This window comes from Tamandua tetradactyla, chromosome 9, assembly GCF_023851605.1.
Source record: "Tamandua tetradactyla isolate mTamTet1 chromosome 9, mTamTet1.pri, whole genome shotgun sequence".
Classification (NCBI taxonomy): domain Eukaryota; kingdom Metazoa; phylum Chordata; class Mammalia; order Pilosa; family Myrmecophagidae; genus Tamandua; species Tamandua tetradactyla.
Window position 1 is genome coordinate 31,216,066 of NC_135335.1, and position 27,403 is coordinate 31,243,468.

The 27,403-nt window shown below is 45.1% G+C and overlaps 1 protein-coding gene across 5 annotated transcripts in view; it reads left to right on the forward strand.

Moving 5' to 3' along the window:
- The window catches only part of EEFSEC (eukaryotic elongation factor, selenocysteine-tRNA specific), a 348,015-nt gene that overhangs the window by 269,880 nt on the left and 50,732 nt on the right, over nt 1–27,403 (forward strand). For 4 of the 5 annotated variants that reach the window (XM_077116352.1, XM_077116354.1, XM_077116351.1 and 1 more), the window contains exon 6: nt 26,848–27,004. The exons of the other annotated variant lie outside the window; for it this stretch is intronic. In XM_077116352.1, coding sequence (XP_076972467.1) covers nt 26,848–27,004 — 157 coding nt within the window. The remainder of the gene's footprint in view (nt 1–26,847; nt 27,005–27,403) is intronic. 5 annotated transcript variants of the gene reach the window in all.

A 27,403-nucleotide genomic window follows, 5' to 3' on the forward strand; every position in this document is an offset into this window, starting at 1 on the left:
CAAATGATGAGTTTTACTGTTTCCATTTCCTATTTGGATGCCATTTAATTCTATTAATCTTCTTTTGATGTTTTTCATCCCAATGAAGAAAAAATGTAAGAACTATCTCTAGCTCACAGGCCATACAAAAACAGGCAGTGGGCAGAATTCGGCCCACCAGCTATAGTTTGCTAACCCCTAATCTAAATGGTCAGTGGGACTCTTGAAGCAGAATGAGCATCCCACAAGGGAAATTCTAATCATCATTTCTCACTTAAAGTATTAAACTATCTCTGCAGTCCTCGGGAAGCAGATCCCAGTAGAGGATGCTTGGATTGATAGACATTCCAAAGGTCTCATCTGAGGACAGGGCAGAAGAGGGTAAAGTGTGAAGGTGTTCTAAAGGGTTAACCTTTTGGACAAAAGAGGAGTAGTTTTGGAGAAAGGATCTAGAGCACCTGTTGGGGGAAATTGCTGGTATTTTGTCTTCGAGTAAAAGTGTGGAAATATGGATAAGATGATGAGCAGAAGGAAAGCTAAAGAAGTCATGAGTGGGATGGAAAAGCACAGAACTTCCCCATTCCCATAGGAGAAATTGAAATGATTAGCAGTTTTAGTAAACCCACAATGATAAGTGTGTTAGTTTGCTAGCTGCTGGAGTGTGATATACCAGAACTGGAATGCTTTTACAAAAGGGGAATTTAATCAGTTACAAATCTACAGTTCTGCACCTGTGGAAATGTCCAGACTACGGCATCCAGGGTAAGATACCTTAATTCAAGGAAGGCCAATGTGTCTGCAACACCCCTGTCAGCTGAGAAGGTACACTGGTCTTTTGCTCCTGGACTTCATTGCTTTCAGCCTCTGTTCATGTGGGGGTTCCTCACTTTACTTCTCCAGGGCTGGCTTTTATCCCTTGGCTTCCCTTGGCTCTCTCCAGTTTCTGGCTTGCTTAACATCTCTTGGCAATGTCTGCTGGGCTCTAGGCATCTCCATACATCTGTGCTCTGTTCTCCACGTGTCTACATCTGTGTCAGCTCTGCTGTAAAGTTTCTGTCGCTCTGAGGCTTCTGTCAGTTCTCTTGTTTCTGTCTTTTCTGACTCTCTTCAAAATGTTTCCTCTTTTAAAGGATTCAAATTATCTAATCAGGACCCACCTGTAATGGGTGGAGTCACATCTCCAGCTAATCAAAGTTAACGCCCACAATTGGGTGTGTCATATCTCCCTGGAGAAAATCTAATCAAAAGATTCCAATCTACTGGGTGGTGCAACTGTGGCTCAGTGGCATAGTTCTCGCCTGCCATGCCAAAGACCCAGGTTCAATTCCCGGCACCTGCCCATGCAAAAAAAAAAAAAAAAAAAAAAAAAAAAGATTCCAGCCTACAGTACTGAATAGGGATTAAAAGAAAAAGTGGCTTCCACAAGATTGGATCAGGGTTAAACCATGGCTTTTCTGGAGTACATAATAGATTCAAACCAGCACAATAAGGAAAACAAGTAACAAACAATGTCACTAAATAATAACCAAAACGGAAGGAACAAGGTTAATTAGTTATTATAGTAAGTGTGAATGGCTGAATTCTATTACAATACAGAGACTGATAGATTGGATTAAAACATGAAATCTAGCTGTCTGCCATTTCTGAAAAACACACTTAATGTGACAAATAGGCAAAGATAAAGAATACAAGGCTGTACAAAATGAGGTCAGGTGAATATAAATAAAAAGAGAGCCTGAGTGGTAATTTTAACTTTACACAAGGTGGAATTCTTTAAAAAATATATTTTTATTGACACATCTTCGCAAAGATACAATCCATACATGTTGTACAGTCAATGGCTCACAATATCATCACATATCTGTCCATACCCTGGATTAAAAGGAGCATGAGACACAAGGGTTTCACACATAGTCACATTGTAAAAGCTATGTCGTTATACAGTTGTCTTTAAGAATCAAAGCTACTGGAACACAGCCAAACAGTTTCAGATACTTCCCTCCAGCCACTCCAAGACACCATAAACTAAGAAGGGATATTTGTATAATTAATGCATATGAATAATCTCCAAGATAACCTCTCAGCTCTGTTTGAAATCTCTTGGCCACTGAAATTTTATTTTGTGTTATTTCTCTCTTCCCCCTTTTGGTCAAGAAGGCTTTCTCAGTCCTGTAATGCCAGGTACTGGGTCATCCGGTGAGTTCTGTCCCATGTTGCCAGGAATATTTACAGGATTCGTGTCCCATGTGATAGTGAGGTCAGTGACTTCACCTGCCAAGTTGGCTTAGAGAGAAAGTCCACATCTGAGCAACAAAAAAGGTTCTTGGGGGTGACTCTTGCATAATTGTAAGTAGGCTTAGCTTACCCTTTGCAGGAATAAGCTTCATAGGGCGAACCCCAAGATCAAGGGCTCAGCCTATTGATTTGGTTGTCCCTGTTGCTTGTGAGAATATCAGGAATTCCCCAAATGGGAAAATTGGATATTTCCTCTTTTCTCCCTAGTCCTCCAAGAGGACTTTGCAAATATTTTTTATTCGCTGCCCAAATTACTCTGGGATATATCGAGGTATCACACTAACCTGGACAAAACAACAAAATCTCATGCCCTATTCAAGATTCCTTGTACTTACATTGTTCAACTAAACTGACCATACAAGTTAAATTAGGTAATGTGCTACCCAAAATAAAACTTTTGTACCAAATAAATATCTCTCCCTTTGGTCTAACACAGAAGTTTTAAAATATGGACAATATCATCCTTTACCCTATATTCTGATTTACCTCAGTCCTTTCCAGATCAGCTTCATTCATATCTCTAGTTGAAGTCTGATCCCTTTTTAACTTTTAAATAGTTCCTGTATGGGGTAATGCTGACTTTCATAGTTTCAGAGCTTTAACTGAGTCTCAGGTGTCACATACATACCCAAAGTTTCTGGAAATGATCAGGTTATATACAAATAACTCAGTATCTCCGAATTTAGAAATAATAATTACATCTCCTGAATATATGTGACTTCTGTAAGAACTTACAATCTAGGACCCATTACAATAGGCCCCAACCTGATAACCCATGCTCTTGACTACAATTCACTGAGTTTTTATATTATAGTTAGTCCATATGAATGAGGCATGATAATATTTGTCTTTTTGTTTCTGACGTTTCATTCATCATACAGCCCTTAAGGTTCATTCACCTCATTGCATACCTCACAACTACATTCCAATTCGTGGCCACTCAGTAGTCCATTTTATGTATACACCACAGTTCCCCTTTCCTTGTTTCATTGTACCCTTAGGCCACCTCCATCCATTGTGAGTCGAGAACACTGACACCATAAATGCCAATGTGGAAATCTCCATTCATGTCCCCACACTCGGTTCCTCCAGGTGTATACTGAGCAATGGTTTGCAGGATCATGTGGCAACCCCATCCGTTGACTCCTTGTGGAACCAACCACTGCACTGCCCTCCAAGGGGCTGCACCTCTCAGTTACCCTACCAACAGTGAATAGGTACAACTCTTAATCCACGTTTTCTCTGGCATCTGTTCCTCTCTATTCGTTTTTAAACAGTTTTAATCATACCTTATACAATCCAGCCTAAGTAAATAAACATACCTTTGCCACCATAATCTGTATGAAGACATTCTGACAAGGTGGAATTTGAAGTTAAAAATACTAACTAGACAAAGAGGGACATCGTGTAGTGATAAAAATTACAACTTGTGTGCACCAAATATACTTTATAAAAAACTTTTAGAAATCTGAAGAGAAGAGAACTTGATAAAAAACAGAGTTGTACTTATAATAAGACACCTGGGGATACATATTTCAGAATTGTACAGACCTACTAGACAGCAAATAAAAACAGAGGTATAATACAATAATAAACTTGATTTTTTAAAAATAGATATAAACTTATATTCCTTGAATAGAGAATATACATTTTTGTATGTTTATGGAACATTTACAAAAATTGAACATTCCGCAGTGATCATTCGAAAATTTTATAGAATGATTACTATACTGTTTTAGGGACCGAAGATGTAGCCATGATTAAGAAAGATGAAAACTCCACCCCCATGAAACTTGGATTCTAGTTGTTTGTGGCTACCAAGAAAACCTAATAGATTTTTAAAAATATAGGTCATGAGCATTAAAATTAGAAATAAAAAATTAATAGTTTACTTGTGTATGTTTCTGTATCCATCATCCATCCAACCATCCATTCATTCATTTATTCTCATCTTGGAAATTAACTACAGTAGCTTTCTGTTCATTTAGTTAAGGCCATTTCTTATACTATTATGTTGAATCTCTTAATAATAAACTTTTTCTCTTTTTCAGTTTTCTTCTGTTTGATTACATCACAGAGAATGTCTTAGGTTCACTCATAGATGTCTTTAACATGCAAATCTGCCTTTTGAACAAATAAAAAACAGGTCAAAATTCAGCTCCCTCCAATAACAACCCTAGGGTACCTAGGGTTCACTTCATTTCTTTTTCATTGTATTTACTTTTACCATTAGCTTCCTATATCTATCACAGGTGACTCTTGTTTTCTCTTTGTGGTACAGTGTAAAGTTTCTCTTCCAAACATATGTATTTAAAGAAAAATGTTGGACAAAGTATGCAAAGATCTGGCAAAAATGAAGGGTGGGAAGGAAGGTAGGGCCAAGATGGTGGCTTAACGAGGTGTGGGATTTAGTTCATCCTCCAGAGCAGCTAGTAAATAACCAGGAACAGTACAGAACAACTGCTGGGCCACATCAGTGACCAGACACACAGCGTACCCGAATCTGGACCAGCTGGACCAGCTGCAAGTACCCTCAGAACCATGAGTTCCCCAAGTCCCAGTGGGCGGTGCCCCTCCCCCAAAGGCTGCTTCCCCGAGGGGAAAGGAAAGGGACTTTACCAGCAGCAGGGGCTGAACACAACCAAACTCAATTGTGGAATTAATTTACAAATTCTAACTACTGAAAATAGGCCCCCAGCTCAGCTGAACCTTGAGTAAAAGCAGAGGTCGCTGGGTTTTGCCCAGGCACAGAGTGGGCAGGGCTGACAGAAAAAGAAAAAAAAAAAAAGGTTTTTTTTTTTTTTTATTTGAAAGGGTCTGGGCCCTGAAGGAAAGGAGGGGACACATAGGACCTGGAGATACACAGAGCAACATACCAACTTAAGCTCTTGATTGGCAAACCCGAGGAACAGGGGGTCCTGCTCTGAAAAGGATTTTTCTCTTTAGTTTTGGTGACTGTATTTCTATGGCTTGACTGCTCTTTGGATACAGTTGCAAGGCTTCTCAGGCTGCACTGCCGCAGGTATAGGCAAAATTAAGCTTCTTTGAGTGTTTGTCTGGAGCTTGTGCCTTCCCCAGGAAAGAGGTGGGGCCCAGCTCAGGTGGAATCCCTCCCTCAAGGAGTTCAGGCCCCAGGTTCTGGAAAAGTGAAGCAATAAAAAACAGACTACAACCTCTCCTCTGTCTTCACCACACCCACAGCAGGGAAAGTCTGCTGAAGTTAAAAGTATCACATCACCTTATGCTGGTGGGACCTGCAGGCAGACAAGCACCACATACTGGGCAGGATAGGAAAAACGGAGAGCCCAGAGGCTTCATAGGAAAACCTTTCAATCTGCAGGGTCTCACCCTCAGGGAAAACTGACGCAGGTGACTCTTCTTCTGACAGGAGGCCAGTTTGGTCTGAAAGAATCTGGCTGGGGTCTATAATACCTAAGTAGACACTCCTAAGAAGGGGAAGATAGGCACCATACAGGCAGAGCAAGAAAATAAGAACTGAAAACTTCTGAACTGTTAAACAAAACCTAAGCTAGTGGTCCAGAATTAGCTGAACTGAATGTCAAAGAACAGATAGACAACAAAGTCATCCAACAAGAAAATCCTAGGTAAAAGAAAGTGAAAACAATTTCCAGAATGAACTAATTAAGGTAATTAAATGCCTAGATGCCAGCAAAAAATAATGAATCATACTAGAAAAATTGAAGCTATGGCCCAGTTGAAGGAACAAACCAACAATTCAAATGAGATACAGGAATTGAAACAGTTAATTTGAACAGACATGGAAAACCTCATCAAAAATCAAATCAGTGAATTGAGGGAGGATATAAAGAAGGCAAGGAATGAGCAAAAAGAAGAAATCGAAAGTCTGAAAAAAACAAATTATGGAAATGAAAGACACAGTAGAAGAGATGAAAAAACAATGGAAACCTACAATGTCAGATTTCAAGAGGCAGAAGATAGGATTGGTGAATGGGACATCTGAAATCCAACAAGCAAAAGAAAATAAAGGGAAAAATGTGAGCAGGGACTCAGGGAATTGAATGACAACCTGAAGCTCACTTATATACATGTTGTGGGTGTCCCAGAAGGAGAAGAGAAGAGAAAAGATGGAGAAAAACTAATGGAAGAAATTATCGCTGAAAATTTCCCAATTCTTATGAAAGACTTAAAATTACATATCCAAGAAGTGCAGTATACCCCAAACAGAATTGATCCAAATAGACATACTCCAAGACACTTACTAGTCAGAATGTCAGATGTCAACGAGAAAGAGAATCTTGAAAACAGCAAGAGAAAAGCAATCCATCACATACAAGGGAAGCCCAATACAACTATGTGTAGATTTCTCAGCAGAAACAATGGAGATGAGAAGACGGGGGATGATATATTTAAATTACTAAAAGGAAAAAACTGCCAACCAAGAATTCTATATCCAGCAAAATTGTCCTTCAAAAATGTGGGTGAAATTAAAACACTTTCAGACAAAAAAAAAAAAAAATCACTAAGAGAATTTATGACCAAGAGACCGACTCTGCAAGAAATACTAAACAGAGCACTAGAGACAGATACGAAAAGACAGGAGAGAGAGAGGTGGAGAAGAGTGTAGAAAGGAAGACTCAGTAAAGGTAAAAAGAAGAAAAATTAGATATGGCATATAAAATCCAAAAAGCAAAGTGATAGAAGAAAGTACTGCCCATGTAACAATAACACTAAATGTTAATGGATTAAACTCCCCAATCAAAAGACATAGACTGGCAGAATGGATTAAAGAACAGGACGCATTTATATGCTATCTACAAGAAATGCGTCTTAGACCCAAGGATAAGCATAGGTTGAAAGAGAAAGGTTTGGAAAAGATATTTCATTTAAATAGCAATCATAAAAGAGCAGGAATAGCTAAACTAATATCCAAGAAATTAGACTTCAAGTGTAAAACAGTTAAAAGAGACAAAGAAGGACACTATGTATTAATAAAAGGAACAATTCAATAAGAAGACATAACAATCATACATATTTATGCACCGAACCAGAATGCTCCAAAATACATGAGACAAACACTGAAAAGAGAAATAGATACATCTACCATAATAGTTGGAGACTTCAATTCCCTACTCTCATCGATGGACAGAACATCTAGACAGAGGATCAATAAAGAAACAGAGAAGTTGAATAATACAATTAATGAGCTAGACTTAACAGACATTTATAGAACATTACACCCCACAACAGCAGGATATACCTTTTCCTCAAGTGCTCATGAATGATTCTCAAGGATAGACTATATGCTGGGTCACAAAGCAAGTCTCAATAAATTTAAAAAGATTGAAATCATGCAAAACACTTTCTCAGATCATAAAGGAATGAAGTTGGAAATCAATAATAGGCAGAGTGCTGGAAAATTCACAAATATATGGAGCCTCAACAACACACTCTTAAACAACCAGTGGGTCAAGGGAGAAATTGCAAGAGAAATCAGTAAATATCTCGAGGCAAATGAAAATGAAAGCACAATCTATCAAAATTTATGAGATGCAGCAAAGGCAGTGTTAAGAGGGAAATTTGTTGCCCTAAATGCCTATATTGAAAAAGAAGAAAGAGCAAAAATCGAGGAATTAACTGTCCACTTGGAAGAACTAGAGAAAGAACAGCAAACTAACCCCAAAGCAAGCAAAAGAAAGAAAGAATGAAGATTAGAGCAGAAATAAATGAAATTGAGAACATGAAAACAATCAAGAAAATCAACAGAACCAGAAGTTGGTTCTATGAGAAAATCAATAAGATTGATGGGACCCTTAGCGAGGTTGACGAAAAGAAGAAGAGAGGGGATGCAAAAGGGGATGCAAATAAATAAAATCAGAAATGGAAGAGAAGAAATAACCACTGACCCCACAGAAATAAAGGAAGTGATGAGAGTATACCATGAGCAACTTTATGCTAATAAACTCGACAATGTAGATGAAATGGACAGCTTCCTAGTAGGCATGAATGCCAATGTTGGTTAACATTGACTCGAGAAGAAACAGACGAATCAGCAAACCAATCACAAGTAAAGAAATTGAATCAGTCATTAAGAAGCTCCCCACAAAGAAAAGTCCAGGACCAGATGGCTTCACATGTGAATTCTACCAAACACTCAAGAAAGAATTAGTACCAATCCTGCTCAAACTCTGCAAAACAATTGAAGAGGCAAAGCTACCTAACTCATTCTACGAAGCCAACATCACCTTCATACCAAAGCCAGACAAAGATATGACAAAAAAAGAAAACTGCAGACCACTCTCTCATGAATATAGATGCAAAAATCCTCAACAAAATTCTTGCGAATTGAATCCAGCAGCATATTAAAAGAATTATACACCATTACCTAGTAGGATTCATCCCAGGTATGCAAGGGTGATTCAACATAAGAAAATCAGTTAATGTAATGCACCATACCAACAAATCAAGCAGAAAAACCACATGATCATCTTGATTCAGGCAGAAAAGGCATTTGACAAAATTCAGTATCCTTTCCTGTTGAAGACACTTTGAAGGATAGGAATAGAAAGGAACTTCCTCAACATGATAAAGGGAATATATGAAAAACCCACAGGTAACATCATCCTCAATGGGGAAAAACTGAAAACTTTCCCCCTCAGATCAGGAACAAGATGAGGATGTCCACAACCATCATTGTTGTTCAACATTGTGTTGGAAGTTCTAGCCAGTGCAATTAGACAAGAAAAAGAAATACAAGGCATCAAAATTGGAAAGGAAGAAATAAAACTCTCACTGTTTGCAGATGATAGGATACTATATGTCAAAAATCCTGAAAAATCCACAGCAAAACTACAAGAGCTAATAAATGAGTACAGCAAAGTAGCAGGTTACAAGATCAACACTCAAAAATCTGTAGTGTTTCTATACACTAGTAATGAAAATCTGAGGGGGAAGTCATGAAAAAATTCCGTTTACAATTGCAACCAAAAGAATAAAATATTTAGGAATAAATTTAACTAAAGAGACAAAGACCTATACAGAGAAAACTATAAGAAATTGTTAAAAGAAACCACAGAAGACCTAAATAAATGGAAGGGCATACCATGTTCATGGATTGGAAGACTAAATAAAGTTAAGATGTCAATTCTATCTAAATTGATTTACAGATTCAATGCAATACCAATTAAAATCCCAAAAACTTACTTTTCAGAAATAGAAAAAAACAATAACCAAATTTATCTGGAAGGGTAGAGTGCCCTGAATAGCTAAAAGTATCCTGAGAAAGAAAAATGAAGTTGAGGGGTCTCACGCTACCTGATTTTAAGGCATATTACAAAGCTACAGTGGTCAAAACAGCATAGTACTGGCATAAAGGTAGATATACTGACGAATAGAATCGAATAGAGTGTTCAGATATAAACCCTCTCATCTATGGACAATTGATCTTTGATAAGGCAGTCAAGCCAGTTTACCTGGGACAGAACAGTCTCTCCAATAAATGATGCCTAGAGAACTGGATATCCACATGCAAAAGAATGGAAGAGGATCCATATTTCACACCCTATACAAAAATCAACTCAAAATGGATCAAAGACATAAACATTAGATCTGAGACCATAATACTGTTAGAAGAAAATGTAGGGAAATATCTTATAATAGGAGGCAGTCTCCTAGACCTTTTACACCCAAAGCACAAGCATTGAAGGAAGAAAGAAAGAAATGGGAACTCCTCAGAATTAAACCCTTTTGTGCATCAAAGAAATTCGTCAAGAAAGTAAAAAGACAGCCTATACAATGGGAGACAATATTTGGAAATGATGCATCAGATGAAGGTCTGGTATCCAGAATATATAAAGAGATTGTTCGACTCAACAACAGAAAGACAGATAACCCAATTACAAAATGGGTAAAAGACTTGAACAGACACTTCTCAGAAGAGGAAATACAAATGGCCAAAAGGCACATGAAGAGATGCTCAACTTCCCTGGCTATTAGGGAAATGCAAATCAGAACCACAATGAGATATCATGTTGCACCCACCAGAATGGCCATTATCAATAAAACAGAAAATGACAAGTGCTGGAGAGGATGCAGAGAAAGAGGCACACTTATCCTTTGTTGGTGGGAATGTCAAATCGTGCAACCGCTGTGGAAGGCAGTTTATTGGGTCCTTAGGAAGCTGAGTATAGAATTGCCATATGACCCAGCAATACCGTTGATCGGTATCTACTCAGAGAAGATGAGGGCAAAGACACAAACAGACATTTGCACACCAGTGTTTATAGCAGCATTATTTACAATTGCCAAGAGATGAAAACAGCCCAAATGTCCATCAAGAGGCAATGACTAAGTGAGCTGTGGTATATATGTACGATGGAATATTATGCAGCTGTAAAACAGAATAAAGTTATGAAGTCTATAACAACATAGATGGATCTTAACGACATTATGCTGAGTGAGATTAGCCAGAAGCAAAAGGACAAATACTGTATGGTGTCACTGATATGAACTAACATTAATGAATGAACTTGAATAATTTCAGTTAAGAACAGAGATAATCAGGAGATAGAAATAGGGTAGATATTGGAACTGAAGGGTTACAGATTGTGCAACGGGACTGTTTATAAAAATTCAGAAATGGATAGCACAATACTACCTAATTGTAATACAATAGTGTTAGGACACTGACTGAAGCTGAATATGAGAATGATAAAGGGAGAAGGCCTGGGGGCACAAATGAAATCAGAAGGAAAGATATATGATAAAGACTGATATGGTATAACCTAGGAATACTTAGAGTATATAATGATAGTGACTGAATGTACAAATTTAAAAATGTTTTGCATGAGGAAGAACAAAGGAATTTTAAAAATGCAAAGTGTTGAAAATAGATAGTAATTAATATTTTAAAACTTCAACCTATATGTGAGACTAAAGCAAAAAATATTTTAAAATATTAATTACCATGTGTTTTCAACACCCTGCATTCCCCTAAGAGCAGTCTGGTTAAAGATGAAGGTCTTGTCTTCTGGCCTGACTTGGGCCTCCGGGGGCATCTCATGTCTACCTTCATTATCTCAGTGCCCACATTTTGCTTATGTATGTATATGAGAAATATTTGTTGAATAAAAATGTGAGCAAGACAGATGTGGCCTCTCTCTCTCAGCCAACACAATAGGCAAACTCATTGCCCTCCCCTTGTCTACATGGGACATAACTCCCAAGGGTGTGGACCTTCCTTACAATGTGGGACAGAAATCCTAGAATGAGCTGAGACTCAGCATCAAGGGATTGAGAAAACCTTCTCAACCAAAAGGGGGAGGAGCGAAATGAGACAAAGTAAAGTGTCAATGGCTAAGAGATTCCAAATACTCAAGAGGTTATCCTGGAGGTTACTCTTACGCATCAAACAGATACCACTTTTTTAGTTAAGGTATGATGGAGAGGCTGGAGGGAAGTGCCTGAAAATGTAGAGCTGTGTTCCAGTAACCATGTTTCTTGAAGATAATTGTGTAATGTTATTGCTTTTGCAGTGTGACTGTGTGATTGTGAAAACCTTGTGTCTGATGCTCCTTTTATCTACCTTACGGACAGCTGAGTAAAACATATGGATCAAAAAAAATTAAATAATAGGGGGAGCAAATGTTAAAATAAATTTAGTAGATTGAAAATGCTAGTGATCAATGAAAGGGAGGGGAAGGGGTATGGTATGCATGAATTTTTTTTCTTTTTATTCTTTTTCTGAATTGATGCAAATGTTGATGAATATACAGCTATGTGATGGGGAAAAAAGAATGTTCATATTGTATGTTGATTGGTTTCATTAATAAAAATTTTTTTTTAATTATCTGTAAGGGAGAAAAAAAAAAAGAAGGGTGGTGGGCATGTGAGGGTAGGGCTCCACTGGGCCAGGTGCCCACGAGGTTGCATGCTTCTCAGCCACATGTAGATTCAGGCTGACAACTCATCGCTAAGGGAGCTGAATCACATGGAAACTGGGGTCTTTCTAGGGGAGTACTGAGACATGTGCCTGCATCAGAGGATACACAGAAGGGTGTGGACCGGGAGAAGGAGCATGGAAATTCTGGGAGTGGAAGAAGGTGGGTTGTCAGGGAGAACTGAGATGGGGTGGTAACCTCTCAGCTTTGCCTTGAGTATTGTGAAGCTCTCTGCCAGGCATTGTTGGGTTGAGAAGAATACAGAAGTGGAGAAGCGGCCTCTAAGTCATGCTCTTCTTTTTTAAAGTCTTTGAGGCCAAACTCCCTGGTCCTGGAACATACAGGAAAGGGCTCTGTTGCCACGGCAGTTGACAGCTAGAAGGGAAGATAGTTTGAAGAGGCAGGCGGAGTCAACCATACAAGCCAGGCGGCCCTTCATCCTGGCACAGGGCGATGAAGTGGTTTAAAGCTGGTTGAGAGTGGGGCTACACAGTTCAGCCTGTGCTGGGAAAATCCTTTAAGCAGGTCTAGCCAGAGGGGAGCTTCTAGAGATGGTCTATCTTAATGATCCAGAGTCTAGTCCTCTCTCACCTACCCTTCTGCAGCCCCCAGTCTCCCTCTGGGGTTCTCAGGCACCCTGGTTTGTCTGTGGAACCAGCCTGGCGTAGTGGTTCTGTCCATCACTAAATAACTGTCAGAGCCAGTTTCCTCCGTTGGAATCATGGGGCTGCTGTGTGCACATTAAGAGGTGGCAACCAGGTGTACGGAACCTAGGACAGCAGTTGCTGTCGGTGCTTGCTGTTTAACTTCAACACTAACCTGCTCCTACTCCCTGCAGGGACCCCCACCTTCCAGGTCTCACCTGGAACCTCAGCGCCTGACAGCTTGCACAGTACCACCCAAGTCCTGTTCCTACAAGACAGAAAGTCAGGTCCTGCCTGCTCATACTCAAAAAATCTCTTTTTGTTCCACATCACCTACAGGACAAAGAAGAGCCTCACACCTTGGCACATTAACCAGCTGACCTGCCACTCAGCATGTGGTTGAACTATTTTTCTGAGGGTTTTAGCTTGGTGGTGGTTAACATGTCCCAGGGAACACAAGCTCTGGGGTCAGCAACCAGATTCCATGTCCCCTTCGGCCACCTATAGGTTACAGACATAGGGCAGGTCCCTTCCCCTGGGTTTCCTTATTGGGGAAAATGGGACCATCCTATACTTGGTAGGATGGTGTGATAGTCAGGTTCATGTGTCCCATTGGCCAGGTAGTGGTGCCCAGTTCTGTGGTCAGGCAAGCACTGGCCTGTCTGTTGCTGTGAGGACATTTCATGGACTTGAATCATGACCATGTTGGCTGCATCCACAGCTGATTGTGTTTGCAGTCAGCTAAAGGGAGTGTCTTCTCCAACAAATGATGCTTAATCTAATTACTGGAAGGCTTTTTTAGAGGATTCAGAAGAGACAATCTCTCTTTCTGCTTCAGCTAGCCAGCCTCTCCTGAGAGTTCATTGAGGACCTTCACTGGAGCTGCCAGCTCACGGCCTGCCCTACAGATTTGAACTCTTATATCCCCCCAGTTGCCTAGCCAGCCTCTCCTTAGAGTTCGTTTAGGACCTTCATTTGAGCTGCCAGCTCGTGGCCTTCCCTACACATCTTAGACTCTTACATCCCCACAGTTACTTGAGACACTTCTATGAATTTTATGTTTATAGGTATCTCCTGCTGATTCTGTTTCTCTAGAGAATACTAGCTAATACAGGTGGTTTTAAGGAAGGGAGATAAACATGTGTAAGTTATGCTGTACCTGGCACAGAGTTGGCCCTTGTTCAGGAGTAGGTGTCATTGTTACCAGTTATTTGGATTTTCTTCATGACATGGATTCCTCACTGTGCTGGTGGCAAAGAGTTGGCACCCACTCACTCTGCAGTGAGATCAGGTGGGTGTGTGCTGGCCATCCTGGGTACTGGCACCCACTGGCACCAGTTGGGGTAGGTCTTAGGGCCAGGCCAGAGGAGTCTGTGTCCTTGACCCAACCAAGTATAAACAAGTAGATGCCACCAGGCTTTGCAGTCTGAGGTGGGGTTGCCTGCTGGCTCTGGATGCTGTCCTGCTCTGCTGCTGAAGGCTTTTGGAATGTGGCTGGTAGAGCCACAGAGCTCATTAGCCTGGAGTGCAGGCCATCCTCAGGCCTGTCTCCTGAGTGGGGACAAGCAGTCAACTGGGAGGCCCTGGACAGGCCAGCTCCAACATCCACACCATTACGGAGCAGCACTGCTCTCCAAACAGCCACTCCAGCCTGCTGTCTGCTGCCCATTACTCACCCATTCCCTGTCATACAGACAGAAGGCAGCATCAGCTCCCAGACCACTTGGAAAAACAAAGGTTCTACCTGAGGCATTGGGCTAAAGGTCCTCTCCTTGGGGAAAAGATCAAATGGCTGCCTCTGAGTTTGTCTGGCCCCAGCCCAAACCATTGGCCTCTCCCCTCACTTCCACATCAGAGTGGATGGCCAAGAGTCACACTCAACTGCTGAAGGGCCTGGCAACCTCCCTCCAAAAATTGCTTTTTTGTTTGCATATAGACATGGGGTTAAGGTGGCTTGGTGTGGTGGAAAGAGCTGGCTTTGGAGGCCCCTGCCTCGCTGTGCCACCACAGGCAGAGGGCCAGGATCGGTGCTTGGCAGGTGTTAAGTGCTCAGTAAACAGGAGTCTCCCACAGAAATGCAGCTGTCCATAGGAGCTGTCCTGGGATACCAAGTGGGTGCTTTATCCTCACCAGTGCCTGGATGATGGCTGATACCTGGAAAGGAGCAGAAACAGAGTCTTGAGGGCCTTGAGAATGGGAGGCTCAGTGAGGACAGGGGGCTGGGAGGCAGGGCTGGTCACTAACGGCAGGAAGGCCGCACTCTAGAAGACAGCCCTGTCCAGACTGAGAGCTCATAGAGGACAGAGACAGTCAGCTTCATCCCTATTGGGTTCCCTTTATGATGCACAGAGCCTGCTCCCAATTCTATGCTTTTGGAGCTGATTGGATGACATGAAGTGAGCTGAAGCCTAATTTATTTTCCTAGGTTTACACCAGGGACTCTGATGAGATTGGTTATAGCTCACAGCAAACTTGCGTGCCAGAAATCTCTCCTACTCCTCATGACAGCCCTGGGAGAAGGATATGTTTGCCTTGTTTTTATAGAAGAGGCTGCTGCAGAGTAGTGAAGAACCTTGCCCATGGTCCTTGTCTTTGGGTGGAGGGGCCATGGACCCTCACTCCATTGCCTGACTCCATTATCCCTGCCCTTCCCACCAACCTGGACCTGGCCTGTATTGAGAAGGCAAAACCACGGTTCTTGGTGAATGGTTCTTATGCCAAACAAGGACAGGTGAAATTGAAACAATAACATCCCACGAGCTCTTCCAGAATCAGTCAACTCTTTGGTCAACTCTCTGGCAGTTATCGAGTATCCTGGAAGAATAACACCTCATTTGTAGAACCTCACCCATGATCAAGGCAGCTTCTCAATTTTTACCCTGTGGCTCCCATTCCTCTGTGCTCGAAGGGCTGCTGGCTATTATCTTAAGAGAGGAAGGCAGCAGTGACTTTGCATGGGGAGAGGAAGACAAGGCAGGGAGTCAGAGGGCTGGGAAGAGAACCAGAGAACCGTATGCAGTACCTGGCATGGGGTCAGGGCTGAGCAAGTGTTAATTTCTGTCTTGCTTTTATTCAGCAGATTAGAAACTGTCTCTATCTTGGGGTTTCTGAGTGTGTTGGAAGATCCCCTGTCCTGAATTGCATGTCCATTTTCCACTTCAGTTTCTCAAAGTGAAATTCTATTCATTGAGATTCATCCCTCTAGGTGGTCATACCGCTTCCAGGTTTTAGATGTTCTTGCCAATACCCCTTCTCACCCCAGTCTTCTGAAGAACTTTGTTCAGATAAGGAAGCTGAGGGTTCAAGGAAGTCCCTTGCCCACCACCATGCACAGCTGTCAGAGGCAGGGCTGCTCTGAGACCTTCCAAGCCCCTTCTGGCCATTTAGTGCAGCCCACCTCATTGCACATCTGGGTCCAACTCAGGACCCACCCTGGCTTGCAGGTGATTTCCCCTCCTTCCTTGGTGCCACTTGGACAGCTAGAATTAGAATTATCACTTCAGGATGTGGGCAATTTCCAAACCTCTTCCCAGCTGCCAGACCCAGAAAGAGACGTCCATGTAAGGACACATTTCTGTGCAGCAGTAGCCAAGGCCCAACTCAAGGGCTGGGGACCATGGGGACTCACTTGCCTGGCGTGTAAACCAGAGCCTGGATTTCCATGTGCAGCCGATGAAATCTGTTTAGAAACTCAGTCCCGCCAATCACTGAAGCCCAACAAATGAAGCAAATTATTTATGCCAACAATGAAAGTCCCACTTCAAGCTTTTGTCTTAGGGATGCTGGCTCTGGTTCAGCATTGTTCCTGAGGAACAGGGCCTGCCAAGCAAATCCCACGTGCATTGCCTTGGCTTTGACGTCACAATGATGGATTTCAAAGTGAGACCCTCCAGCTGTTCTTCTGATGGGTTTTCCTCGTGTGTGCTTGTGTCTGATCTCTGAGGCCTCTCTTCTTTGGCTGGAAGGGTCTGTCATTGGGGAAGGAGCCCAGCCATCACACAGACACTCTAGAGATGGATAGGGCTGAGTGAAGCCATTCCCCCAGTCCCCTACCTTCTGACACCCCCTGCTTTTCCTGAAGTTCTCCAGAGATGCAGCCCTCACCACCTCTAGCAGGAAGGACTCTTGTCCCTTTCTCTAACCAGATTTCCTTTTCATCAAATGGGGACTCATGCAGCAGGCATTTGCTGAGCACTTCCTGCCCGCCCCCAACCCAATTTCTGGAGTCAGGGCCGGGGATGCCTGGGAATGCAGAAATGTAGAAATGTGTTCAGGCAGTTCCATCCTCCAGGACCTCCACCATTTGGGGAAGCTGGTATGGGCACGCTACCCTGTGCTTAGAGACCAGCAAGCAGGCTTCATTCCAGCCAGTGGCCACAAGCCCACTGCTAATGGGGTGTGGTCAGTGACCACTTAGCGACATCTGCTCAGGTCTGTAGTGGGAGGGGGCCCTGAGGGAAAGTGGCTGCTCTGCCCAGATTGCTGAGGGCAGAGCAGAGGTCAGGCCAACAACAGCTATTGGCAGGTGCTCACCTTGTTGCCTCATTTAAACCACGCAGCCACTTTGTTTCCCCACGTTTCAGATGTGGGAACCAAGGCCCACAGAGGTTAGGGCTGGCCAGAGTCACCAAAGCCACCCCAGAGCTGGGATTCAAACCCAGGTGGTTGACTTCCGAGTCCAGGCTCCAGACCACTGTGCCAACAGGAGTTCACCATGTTCTCCCTGGGAAGGCACCCCTCATGGGCACAGCCTTCAGAAGCGAAATCAGATGGCTATGTTCTTGTCTTTTCTTAGCCTTAGTACTTTGCCTCCCACCGAGCAGCCTAGCTCTAACTTTCCCTCACAGCCTTTTCCCACCCGCTCAGCCTTTTTGCTGCTCTTATCCACTGTGCCCACGTTCTTCCACATATGGAGGGCAGTACTGGAAATTGATTCCTCAGAATTCATGACTAGTATAACTTACCTCTTGGCCCCTGCAGCCATGGATTGTTGAAGTTCACCCTCACTCAGACCTCACTTTGTGTGTGAGAAAACTGTGGTGGCCTCAGGCAATCAAGTACCTTTAATACATTCTTCCTGACATCTTCCCTGAGGGTAGTGGGCCTCCCTTGTCAGAGGCCCTCTTCCTTTGACAGTGAAGTGCTGTTGGCCACACTTGGTCCCCTCCCGCCCTCTGGACAGCCTGTGGGTGCCTGGGTCCCTGTGCCTTTGTAGGTAGCTGAGAATTCTCAGGGGAGGGTCTTCCCTGGTGCCCCTGGGCTTGGATCTCCATAACAGCCTGGCTTGAGCCAATCATGACCCTGGCTCAGCTTGGGGGAGAGTCCGCAGTCCAAGAACGTCTGCAGGCAGTGGCTCATTCCCTGCTGCTGGTACCTGCATAGGGCAGACAGCTAGGCCCTGCCGTGGTGCCAGGTATTCAGCACCTGAAGTCAGGCAGGCCTGAGTTGGAATGGGGTTTTACTCGCTCGTTGTGTGACTTTGGACAAGGCATTGAACTCTGCTGAGTCTCTGGTTCCCCTAGGTACACAGATGATATGGCAACCTTATCTGTAATAAGGCTGAAACAGGTTACCGTCTGTAGTTGCTTTGGATTGGGGCGGAGGGGGCAAAGGGTCTGGGGAGTCTGAGAATAATGGTTTGCCCACGAGGTTCTCTCTTCTGTCCACTCCACCCTGCCCCACAGCAACCATGACCGACTTGGCTATCGTCATCATGGTGTCCCCCTCCCAGGGTGACAAAACACCCCACCTCAGCTGCTGGCAGTGTGGGGACCATGAGCAGGCAGCCTTGAGGATCCAGGAGGGGTGCGGGGTGCCAGCATTCCAGAGACCATGCAGCGTTCCAAAAGGGTGATGGAGCCCAGTCTCCCCACCACACTCTGCCTCACAGCACAAATGGGACTGAAGGTGGAGTGAGCAGGAGGGCACCCTTCACCCAGTTAGTGCTTTTGTGTCTTCTGGGGAGTGCGAGAGTGATGGAGACACTCCCTTTGAATTTGAAATCCTTTCTGAACTGCCACTCCAGCCCTAGGGAGACCATGAGCCCAGCCTCCTCCGAGCATAAGAAGCCTGTTTCCTTCTCACCATATCCCTGATGCTTCCGCATGCTTCAAGAAATATTGTGCTGCAGGCCAGCGAGCCAGCAGGCCCAGCCAGGGCGACAGGCCCAATCAGCCTGCGCTGCCCCACCGGGTCAGACAAGAACATAAACAAGAAATGCCGTGAGCCCCCGGCTTCCTCTGCCCTGGACCTTTGTTTATGTAGCACTTAAACTAACTTCGGGGTCAGGTCTGTCTGGCATGAAAGCCCTGGAGCTTTTTGAAGTTCCCCTGAAGTTAATAAAATTAGTCTGCCCTCGTTGCAGGACCTGGCTTTGGGAAAGGGTGGCTCCTCCTCTGTCTTTATGGCATTCGGCTTTTTAAGTTAATATTTTATAACCAAAAGAGAAGGAAGGGGTCAGGGAAAAGGATGTAGTAAAAAGTCTCCTGAAAGGGCCTTTTTTTTGCTAGTAGGTAGCATGAGTGCCCTCCCAAGCTCTAATGAAGTTGAGACGACTGAAATTCCAGCCCTGGGGCTCGTCTGAGCAAGTGATTGGGAGTGTCGGGTTGTGGGCATGAGAAAGCGGCCAGCACCCAGGTGCAGATCAGCTTCTCAGCATGTTCTTCCATCAAGGCGTTTTGAAGAATGAAGCCCAGAGCTGGGCTGGTGACTCAGCCTTCGATGTAGCATATTCCCTAAGGATATGCCCACTAGCAGTGATTTTTTTACCCCCAGGAGCCCAGAACCACCAGTCTCTCCCAATTCATCACATGTAGGCCAGGAGAGATTGTTTCCAGGCCCTCTGTGAGTCTGTGCTTACTGGGACCCGCTGCCACCTGGGCTGCACTGGGTGTGGGACTTGCAGCTCAAACCCCTGTCCTCAAAGAACGCCCAATCCCATGAGGGAGGTGGACATCTGGGCTCTGGAAAGAGGAAGGCTTCTGCCTCAATCTTGGGGTGTGCAGGGCCAGGAGGTGCCTGCCCATGGGGAGGCTGCCCTTCCCAGGGTGAGTGGGCAGCCAAAGTGGAGTAGGGCAGTACATGCTGAGGAAGGGCAAGGGCACGAGCCACAGGGGGAGAGGGACATGTTCATTATCTTGACTGTGATCATGGTCTCCCAAATGGACACATACTTCTAGACTAACCTAACTGAGCACTGAGAATATGAATGGCTATATATGTATACATATATATATATATATATATGAGTGGTTTATTGTGCGCCAATTATACCCACTGAAACTATTAAAAAAAAAACAAAAAGTGCAACCCTAAAATTGTGGAACTGTAACCCATACCAAATTCTGAAATCTGTTATATAACTAATTGTTGTGGTATACTTTGAAATGTATTGCTTTTTTGTATATATGTTATTTTTCACAATAAAAGATTTTTAAAAAATCAATTGAATGGCAAAAAGAAAACAAACACAAGACTGCTAGCATTAGCGAGTGCTCCAAATGCATCAACCACTGCAGTAATTTATTCATTCCACGTGTAGTAATTTCCCTGAGGGTCTTGTGAGCCCCTGTTCTCTGTGGGAAACACCACTATGGATGGTTCTCTGCCCTCGGGGATCTTACATTCTAGTTTGGAACAACCAACAAGTAAAGGGATAAGCGTAAAAGACAATGTCCGGTGGTGACCTGTGCTCTGAAGACAAATGCAACTGTGATAAGGAAGCATTAGAAAGTAGTTGGTGGGAGGCTGGGACACAGCCGGAGTTGGGAGCCAGGGACTGCTCTTGGATACTGAGGCAGGCGGAAGGAGGCACGAGCACCCAGGCCTCGAGTGAGGCCTGCTCTGTGTCAGGCCCATCTGGGAATCAGGAGCCAGTCCAAGTGGGGACCCCACTCTCTGTCGTTGAGAATCCAAAGGCAACAGGACTGGGGGGAGAAGGTTAAATATTATCTTCTACCAGGACACTCCTAAGCCCCAAGAAGGCAGGGAGTTGTTCACATGTCATGCCTGCCACAGGGTTGGCTCTCAACAAACATTTATAAGAGAAAGAAAGAATATTCACAGTAATTTGGTGAGAAGTTTCTGTTCCGGTTGTACATCTGCCTGTATCACCTGTTGGGCCTGGTGGGGTCTTCTACGAGGTGTGTTTCTCTGAGCAGATTGTACACGGACTGTGCCTTCCTCTTTTCATGGCCAAACTGAGATGCTGGAGGACAGGTCTTAGGTGTCAGTCAAAAAGTCTGGGGTCAGCAAAAGTCTGGGCCCTCTCAACTGGCCCCAAAGGTCCCCAGAGAATCCTAAAGCAGCGCTGGGGCCTGACTGCTCCTGGACTATGGACTAAACTGGCCTACAGTCTTGCTCTTCTTTGGAATTCCAGCATGGGCTTTGCAGAGGGCCGTCCAGCATGGGTTAGAGCATCCACTGCACGCTGACTGACGGTGAACACAGCCTGCACCGACCCCTTCCCTGAGCCTCAGCACGTTGACTTGCCTACAATAGGGATAAAGACACCCTTGCAAACAAGAATGTTGGGATGGCTCCCTGAGAGCCAGCCAATGCCTGAGGTGGCACTGGCCAAGGGATCTGAGGAGCTCTTCCAGCCAGAGACTGTTTCTCAGCATAGAGGCTGGGGATGCATGTAACATCTCTGGTGTTGAGAGTAGGGATTAGCTAGTCCCGAACCATGCAGCCAGGTCTGCTTAATGTCCCAAGTGCCTGCTGTACTAGGCTGGGCTGCAGAATCTGACTGCAGAACATATGCTCCTATCTGCAAGGGGCCTGGGAGCACCAGCTCCTCCTGGGCAGAAGTGGGCAAGCCTAAGGAAGCAGTGATTGTCTTGACTCCCTGGGTCCTGGCAGGGCAGAGGGGATCCCACTATCTGTTCAGCAGACTCCTGTGCACCCCCTGGGGCTGGGAGGCAGAGGCAACAACAGTTGTGGGGGCCAGGAATGGGGGAAATCTGTGCTGGAGGCAGGTCAGAAGGACTGGGCAGCCCAGCGAGGAGCGGGGGCAGCCCCAAGGGGAGTTCCACCAAGTCCTGAGAGACTGGAAGTTCATGTGTGGGAAAGAGGTTTGTGCATTATAAAGGACTGTGCAAGTGGAAATTATTATTCTTATCATTATTTGTATCCCAATTCATCAATCACTGGAGAAAGGAGGAATGCAAGTACCTTTTATCTGGTGCTATGAATCAAATAGAATAGGGTATGTTTTTCCCAAAGGTTTGGAGGGCAAATGGGACAGTTTCTTCTTTTGAAAACAAGCCATCTGGGGCCCTTTCGGCAGAAATGGTATGTCTCCGAGGCAGAGACTAACCCTGGCCCTGGCCTCATGGGGCCCAGCCCCACAGGGGTCTCCTGGGAGTCTCACCCTCAGAGAGGGAAAGAAGACGAGGCCCACAGAGGCAACAGGTTCCCATCTGAGCTCGTCCACCTCACCCAGGTCCCACTGTCAAACCCACTCCCCAGACAGCTCACTCTGCCCACTTAGCTGCCCCAGGACCTGCTTGGACTGAGCCTGGCCACAGAAGCATCTAGGCTTTATACTCAGGGATGGGGGTCCACCTGGCACTCAGAGAGCAGGAAGGAGACACAGTGATTTCTCCTTGAAGCTATTTATTGTGAAGGCCTTGAATACCAGGCAAGCAGTGCCGCCATTCTCTTATGGAGTGTACCCTATATTTAAATAACATCTGGTCACGGAGAGAAACCTTTTCTCCTCTTCCGTTCTCTGTCCATCCTTCTAATGTCATCTAGAAGAGCTGCTCCTTAACACACGTCTCTCTCTGTCCCTTGCTTTCTCTTTCTCCCTCCCTCTGTCTTACTTGCTCACTTCCTTGCTGATTTCTCTCTTACACTCAGAGGGGTGGCACCTCCCTAACACAGGCGATGTTCAGTAATTCATCAGCTCTCTGAGGCCTGGCTGTGCAGGGCCCTGAGGATGGGAAACAGCAGTGAATAGAATAGATGAAGAGCTGCATGTCTTTGCTTTGCTTTAGTTGTGTTTATTTTCCTGGTTACCCGTTGTTTATGGTTTCCTTTTACAGTAGTGATAGAATTTTCTTTTTAAAAGAAAGGTACGCAAGTGAAAAAAGAGAGTCAGTTTAGTAGATTCAGGCCACGTACACTTAGATCAAGATTCAGGAAGGCAATGCAGGCTTTCCAGAATTGGGGGGAGTGCCACAGTGGGTGCTTAGAGGCCCTGAGCCCTGAGCCTTGGCCTTGAGCGCTGGCACTGTGGGGTTGGCCCAAAGGACTCCTCTGCCCCAACTCCAGCTCTGCCTCTCCTGCAGGTGCCTTCCTTCTTCTGGACTGAATCTGGCCACCAGATTCTGAATCTGGACTAACTGCCAAATCCCTCTGGCCCACCTAACCAGGTCCCCTGCCTGAGAGTGAGCCACCTGCCTTAGGGCCCAGGCCAACCGAAAGAGGACATTACAGATTGAGCTGGAGGTGCCCCTATGTGAGGCTGTGGCTGCTGCTATAACACACTTCCTTTGAAGCACCTGGAGCTGGGCAAGCTCTGCTGCATGCTGTCTGGGCCCATCCTCTCCTCCCCAGGCCCTCTCCTGGGAGCACTGCAGCAGTCTCCATGTGGGTCCTTCTGCATCTGACCCATTCTTTAGAAGCCAGCCAGGGCACTTTCAAACTACAAACCAGATGCTTTCCCTGTCCAGTGAAAGGCCTCTAGTGCCTCCCATTTTCTCAGGAGGAACCAGGGGCCTGTACAGGCCCATCGAGAAAGCCCAGGCATTCTGGCCCTGCATGGCTTCCCTAGGCATCCATACCTCTAGATCCCCCAAGGTCCCACACTCAACCATTCTGACCCTCTCAGTGCCCCCCAGGACCTTGGATCATTTCTTTCTCTGTGTCAGGAAAGCCCTCTCTTCAAAAGTCTGGCTGCTCCCTTCCATGGGGCTGTGCTGTAGTGTCCCCTCTTAATATCACCCTGGACCATGCTGGTTTCCATCACAATTCATAGTTCTGGATGGGTTGGATTTGCCAGCTTGCTGTTGGCTTCCCATGCTGCATCATAATATAGCAATGAGCCAAGTTATCTTATTCACCACTATTCCCAACATCTAGTTTTTGTACCTGACATCACTGAATGCCAGTTACTGTCCAAAGTAGTTTACTTAACTTCATCTCATTTTAATCTTCACCATTGTCTTGTGGAGAAACTGAGCCACAAAGACATTAGACCACTTGCCCAATGCTCAGGAAGGCAAGGGCAGGCTATAAAAGCTAAGCACATTGGGATTTGGATTTGGAGGATGTATGGAAATTTGCTGGGGGCAGTGGAGAGAGAAGGCACTTGGGGAGTGGGGTACAATAGGCAGCCTGTACCTTGGCCTGGAGCCTCAGCCCTCTGGAGAGAGGATCAAGGATAGCCAAGATGGATGAAAGCCAAGGAAGGCAGCATGGACTGGGGCTACAGGAGTCTCAAGTGTTGTTTGTGCTATACCAGAAGTGGTCTGGGGAGCTTGCAAAGATTTCAGAAAAGAGTGGAAGACCTGTCTGATTAGTAGGTAGAGGCAGGTACTTCTTGGTTTGTTTTGCATTTTTAAAAATTTTATTCATTTGTTTTTGAAAAGGTAATGCATTCATGTATTTTGAAAGCCTAAAGGTAGAAAAGAATGTCCAAGGAAGAATCCCCCTGTTGGCCCACCCCCCAGGCATCCGGTTCTCTGTCCTGGTTTCCTGGCCATCAGTTCTGATGATTCCCTCCACATGTATTCATCCATACCACCCCATCTTGCCCCATCGTACACAACAGCCTCCAGTTCTCTACACTTTGCTTTTCACAGCTAAAGCCATAGCTTAGGGTGATGCTTATTCCACTCACACAGCCCTGTTCTGTGGTTGCTCGGCAGCCTTTGTAGGACAAGCCCCTTGTTACTGACCTAGGGATGGATTTCTAGATGGCATCCAGTCTTTTGCTGCCATAAGCGCCACTGCAATGCCCATTGTGCTGTAGGATAAATTCCTAGCAGTAGGACTGATGGGTCAGGAGGCACGGGTGCTGGTGGCTTGGGTAGCAGTTGTCAGACTAAAGGGTATTTGTTATCCCAGGGCCTGAGTGTGAGACTGGAGATGGGTAGAGAGATGGAAGGAGAGGATCCATGCTGCCTGCCCCTACTGTCTCAGTCTTCTCCCACTGCAGCTTCTCTCCAAGGGTACAACCAGGGCCTGAACCACCAGAGGCCTCAGAAGGGAGGTAGCTGTGCTTCCAGTCTTTCCCATAATAAAGCCCCTTGGGGAGAAGGTTCTAGATGAGCAGACCTCACAACAGATTAGGACTTTACCAAGCCAACATTTTCCACACATGCATGTCCTTCCTCCCAGCCTGGGTACACACAGAGAGGTACTGCAGCAAAGGGCTAAACTGTAAGCAGTGGGGTGCTGGGAAATGTGGAGCTGTGACAAGGAGCAAAAGCTGAGGGGGCTATGATATGAAGGTGGGGTAGAGTGGGCCAGACCCATCAGTGGGCTTTGAACAGTCTCAGCATCTCAGGAGAGCAAAACCTCAGGGACTAAAACATGCAGTGCAGGTGGCAGGAATGGGGAAGCAGGTACCACCTTCTCAGAGGCTTCTCGGGGGGTGAAACCAGAGAAAGCCTTGGATGCCAGTCTCCTCTTGGCCCTGGGTGTCCATGCCAGTTTTCAATAAGGAGGATGCTAACTATTTGTGTTTATGCAAATGCTCTGGGGACAACTGCAGGTAGAACGAGTATCCAAGAGAATAGGGGCCTTGGTAGCCCCACAGCAAACAGATCAGAAATGGGGCAGCTCAATCTTGGAGTTCACCCCTATGAAACTTATTCCTGCAAAGGATAGGCCCACTTAAATAATTATACCCAAGAATCACCCCCAAAGAACCTATTTTGTTGCTCAGATGTGGCCACGCGCTCTAAACCAACTCAGCAGATGAACTCACTGCCCTCCGCCTTGTGGCATGTAAATTTCTCTTGCAACTTGGGACAAGACTCCTGGAATGTGTCAGGATCTGGCATCATGGGACTGAGAAAGCCTTTTTAACCAAAAGTGGGAAGAGAGAAATGAGACAAAATAAAGTTTCAGTGGCTGAGAGATTTCAAACAAAGTCAAGAGATTATCCTGGAGGTTATTCTTATGCATTATATAGATTTTCCTTTTTAGTTTATGGTGTATTGGAGTGGCTGGAGGAAAGAAACTGTTAAGCTGTGTTCCAGTAGCTTTGATTCTTGAAGACAATTATATAACGATATAGGTTTTACAATGTGTGATTGTGAAAACCTTGCATCTGATGCTCCTTTTATCCAGGGTACGAATAGATGAGTAAAAAAAAAATGGATAAAAAAATAAATATTAGGAGGGATAAGGGGTAAAATAAATTGGGTAGATGGAAATACTAATGGTCAGTGAGAGGGAGGGTAAGGAGTATGGTGTGTATGAGTTTTTTCTTTTTTTCTTTTTCTTTTTCTGGAGTGCTACAAATGTTCCAAAAATGGTCAGGTGATGAATACACAACTATGTAATGATATTGTGAGCCATTGATAGTATGCCATGTATGGACTATATGTGTGTGAAGATTTGTCAATTAAAAAAAAGGAAATGGGGTAGGTGCAGCTATCAGGGAGATCCAAAGCCTACTTCTGTTCCCAAGAGCTCTGTGCCCTCAGAAGGACCATAGAACTTCACTGGACCTACATTTCCTCACCTGTAAAGTGGAGAAAGAGTGCCAGCCTCACCAAGTTGTTGTGGGGACTGGTGCACAGTGGAGAATGCTCCAGAAGTGTCGGCTGTGGCTGTGGTAGCCATCGATGGCAAATTTTTTACCCCATTCTTTTGCATTTTATCACCTGGAAGGCAATTTCTCGAGGGGGCGCAGTGGACTGATGCATGCCAAATACCTGATGTGGGCCCTAGTACCAGTGAGAGGGAGAGCTGGTGGTTCAGCCCATCGCATGGCTTTTTTTTTTAGCAGCATGCACTGATGCTCTCTCTCTCTGGGGCTGGGTGTGTGTGCACAGGCAATGGATGACTACAGTGTGATCGGCCGCTCCCTGTTCAAAAAGGAGACCAATATCCAGCTCTTCGTGGGGCTCAAGGTGCACCTGTCCACTGGGGAGCTGGGGGTCATTGACAGCGCCTTTGGCCAGAGTGGCAAGTTCAAGGTCCACATCCCTGGTAAGTGCAGTTGTCTTCCTCCTGCTCATGGGGCACCATGCAAGGGACAGGAGACAGTGGAGGGTGCCAAGGTAACACTCCTTGGTCAACATAGAAAGTTCAGGGTTCCAATCCTGTCTTTGCTGATACACCTGCCTTAGCCCAAGTGGTCCCCACCGGTGACCACAGCTGCTCGCAGAGCTCTGGTGATCAGGGCACTAGACAGCATCATCACTCAGACAAAACCACCCTTCTGATAGGCATGTGGCCTTGGCCTCTCCACCTGCCCTCTGGAAGCTGACTCACCAAGAGAAGGGTGGCAGCCTCATCCTCCCAGGATCAGCTACACAGTGGCCATTGGCTGGGCCTCTTTCTAAAGGCAAAGCCCAGAGACCCTTGGCTGGAACACAGTTCTCTCTC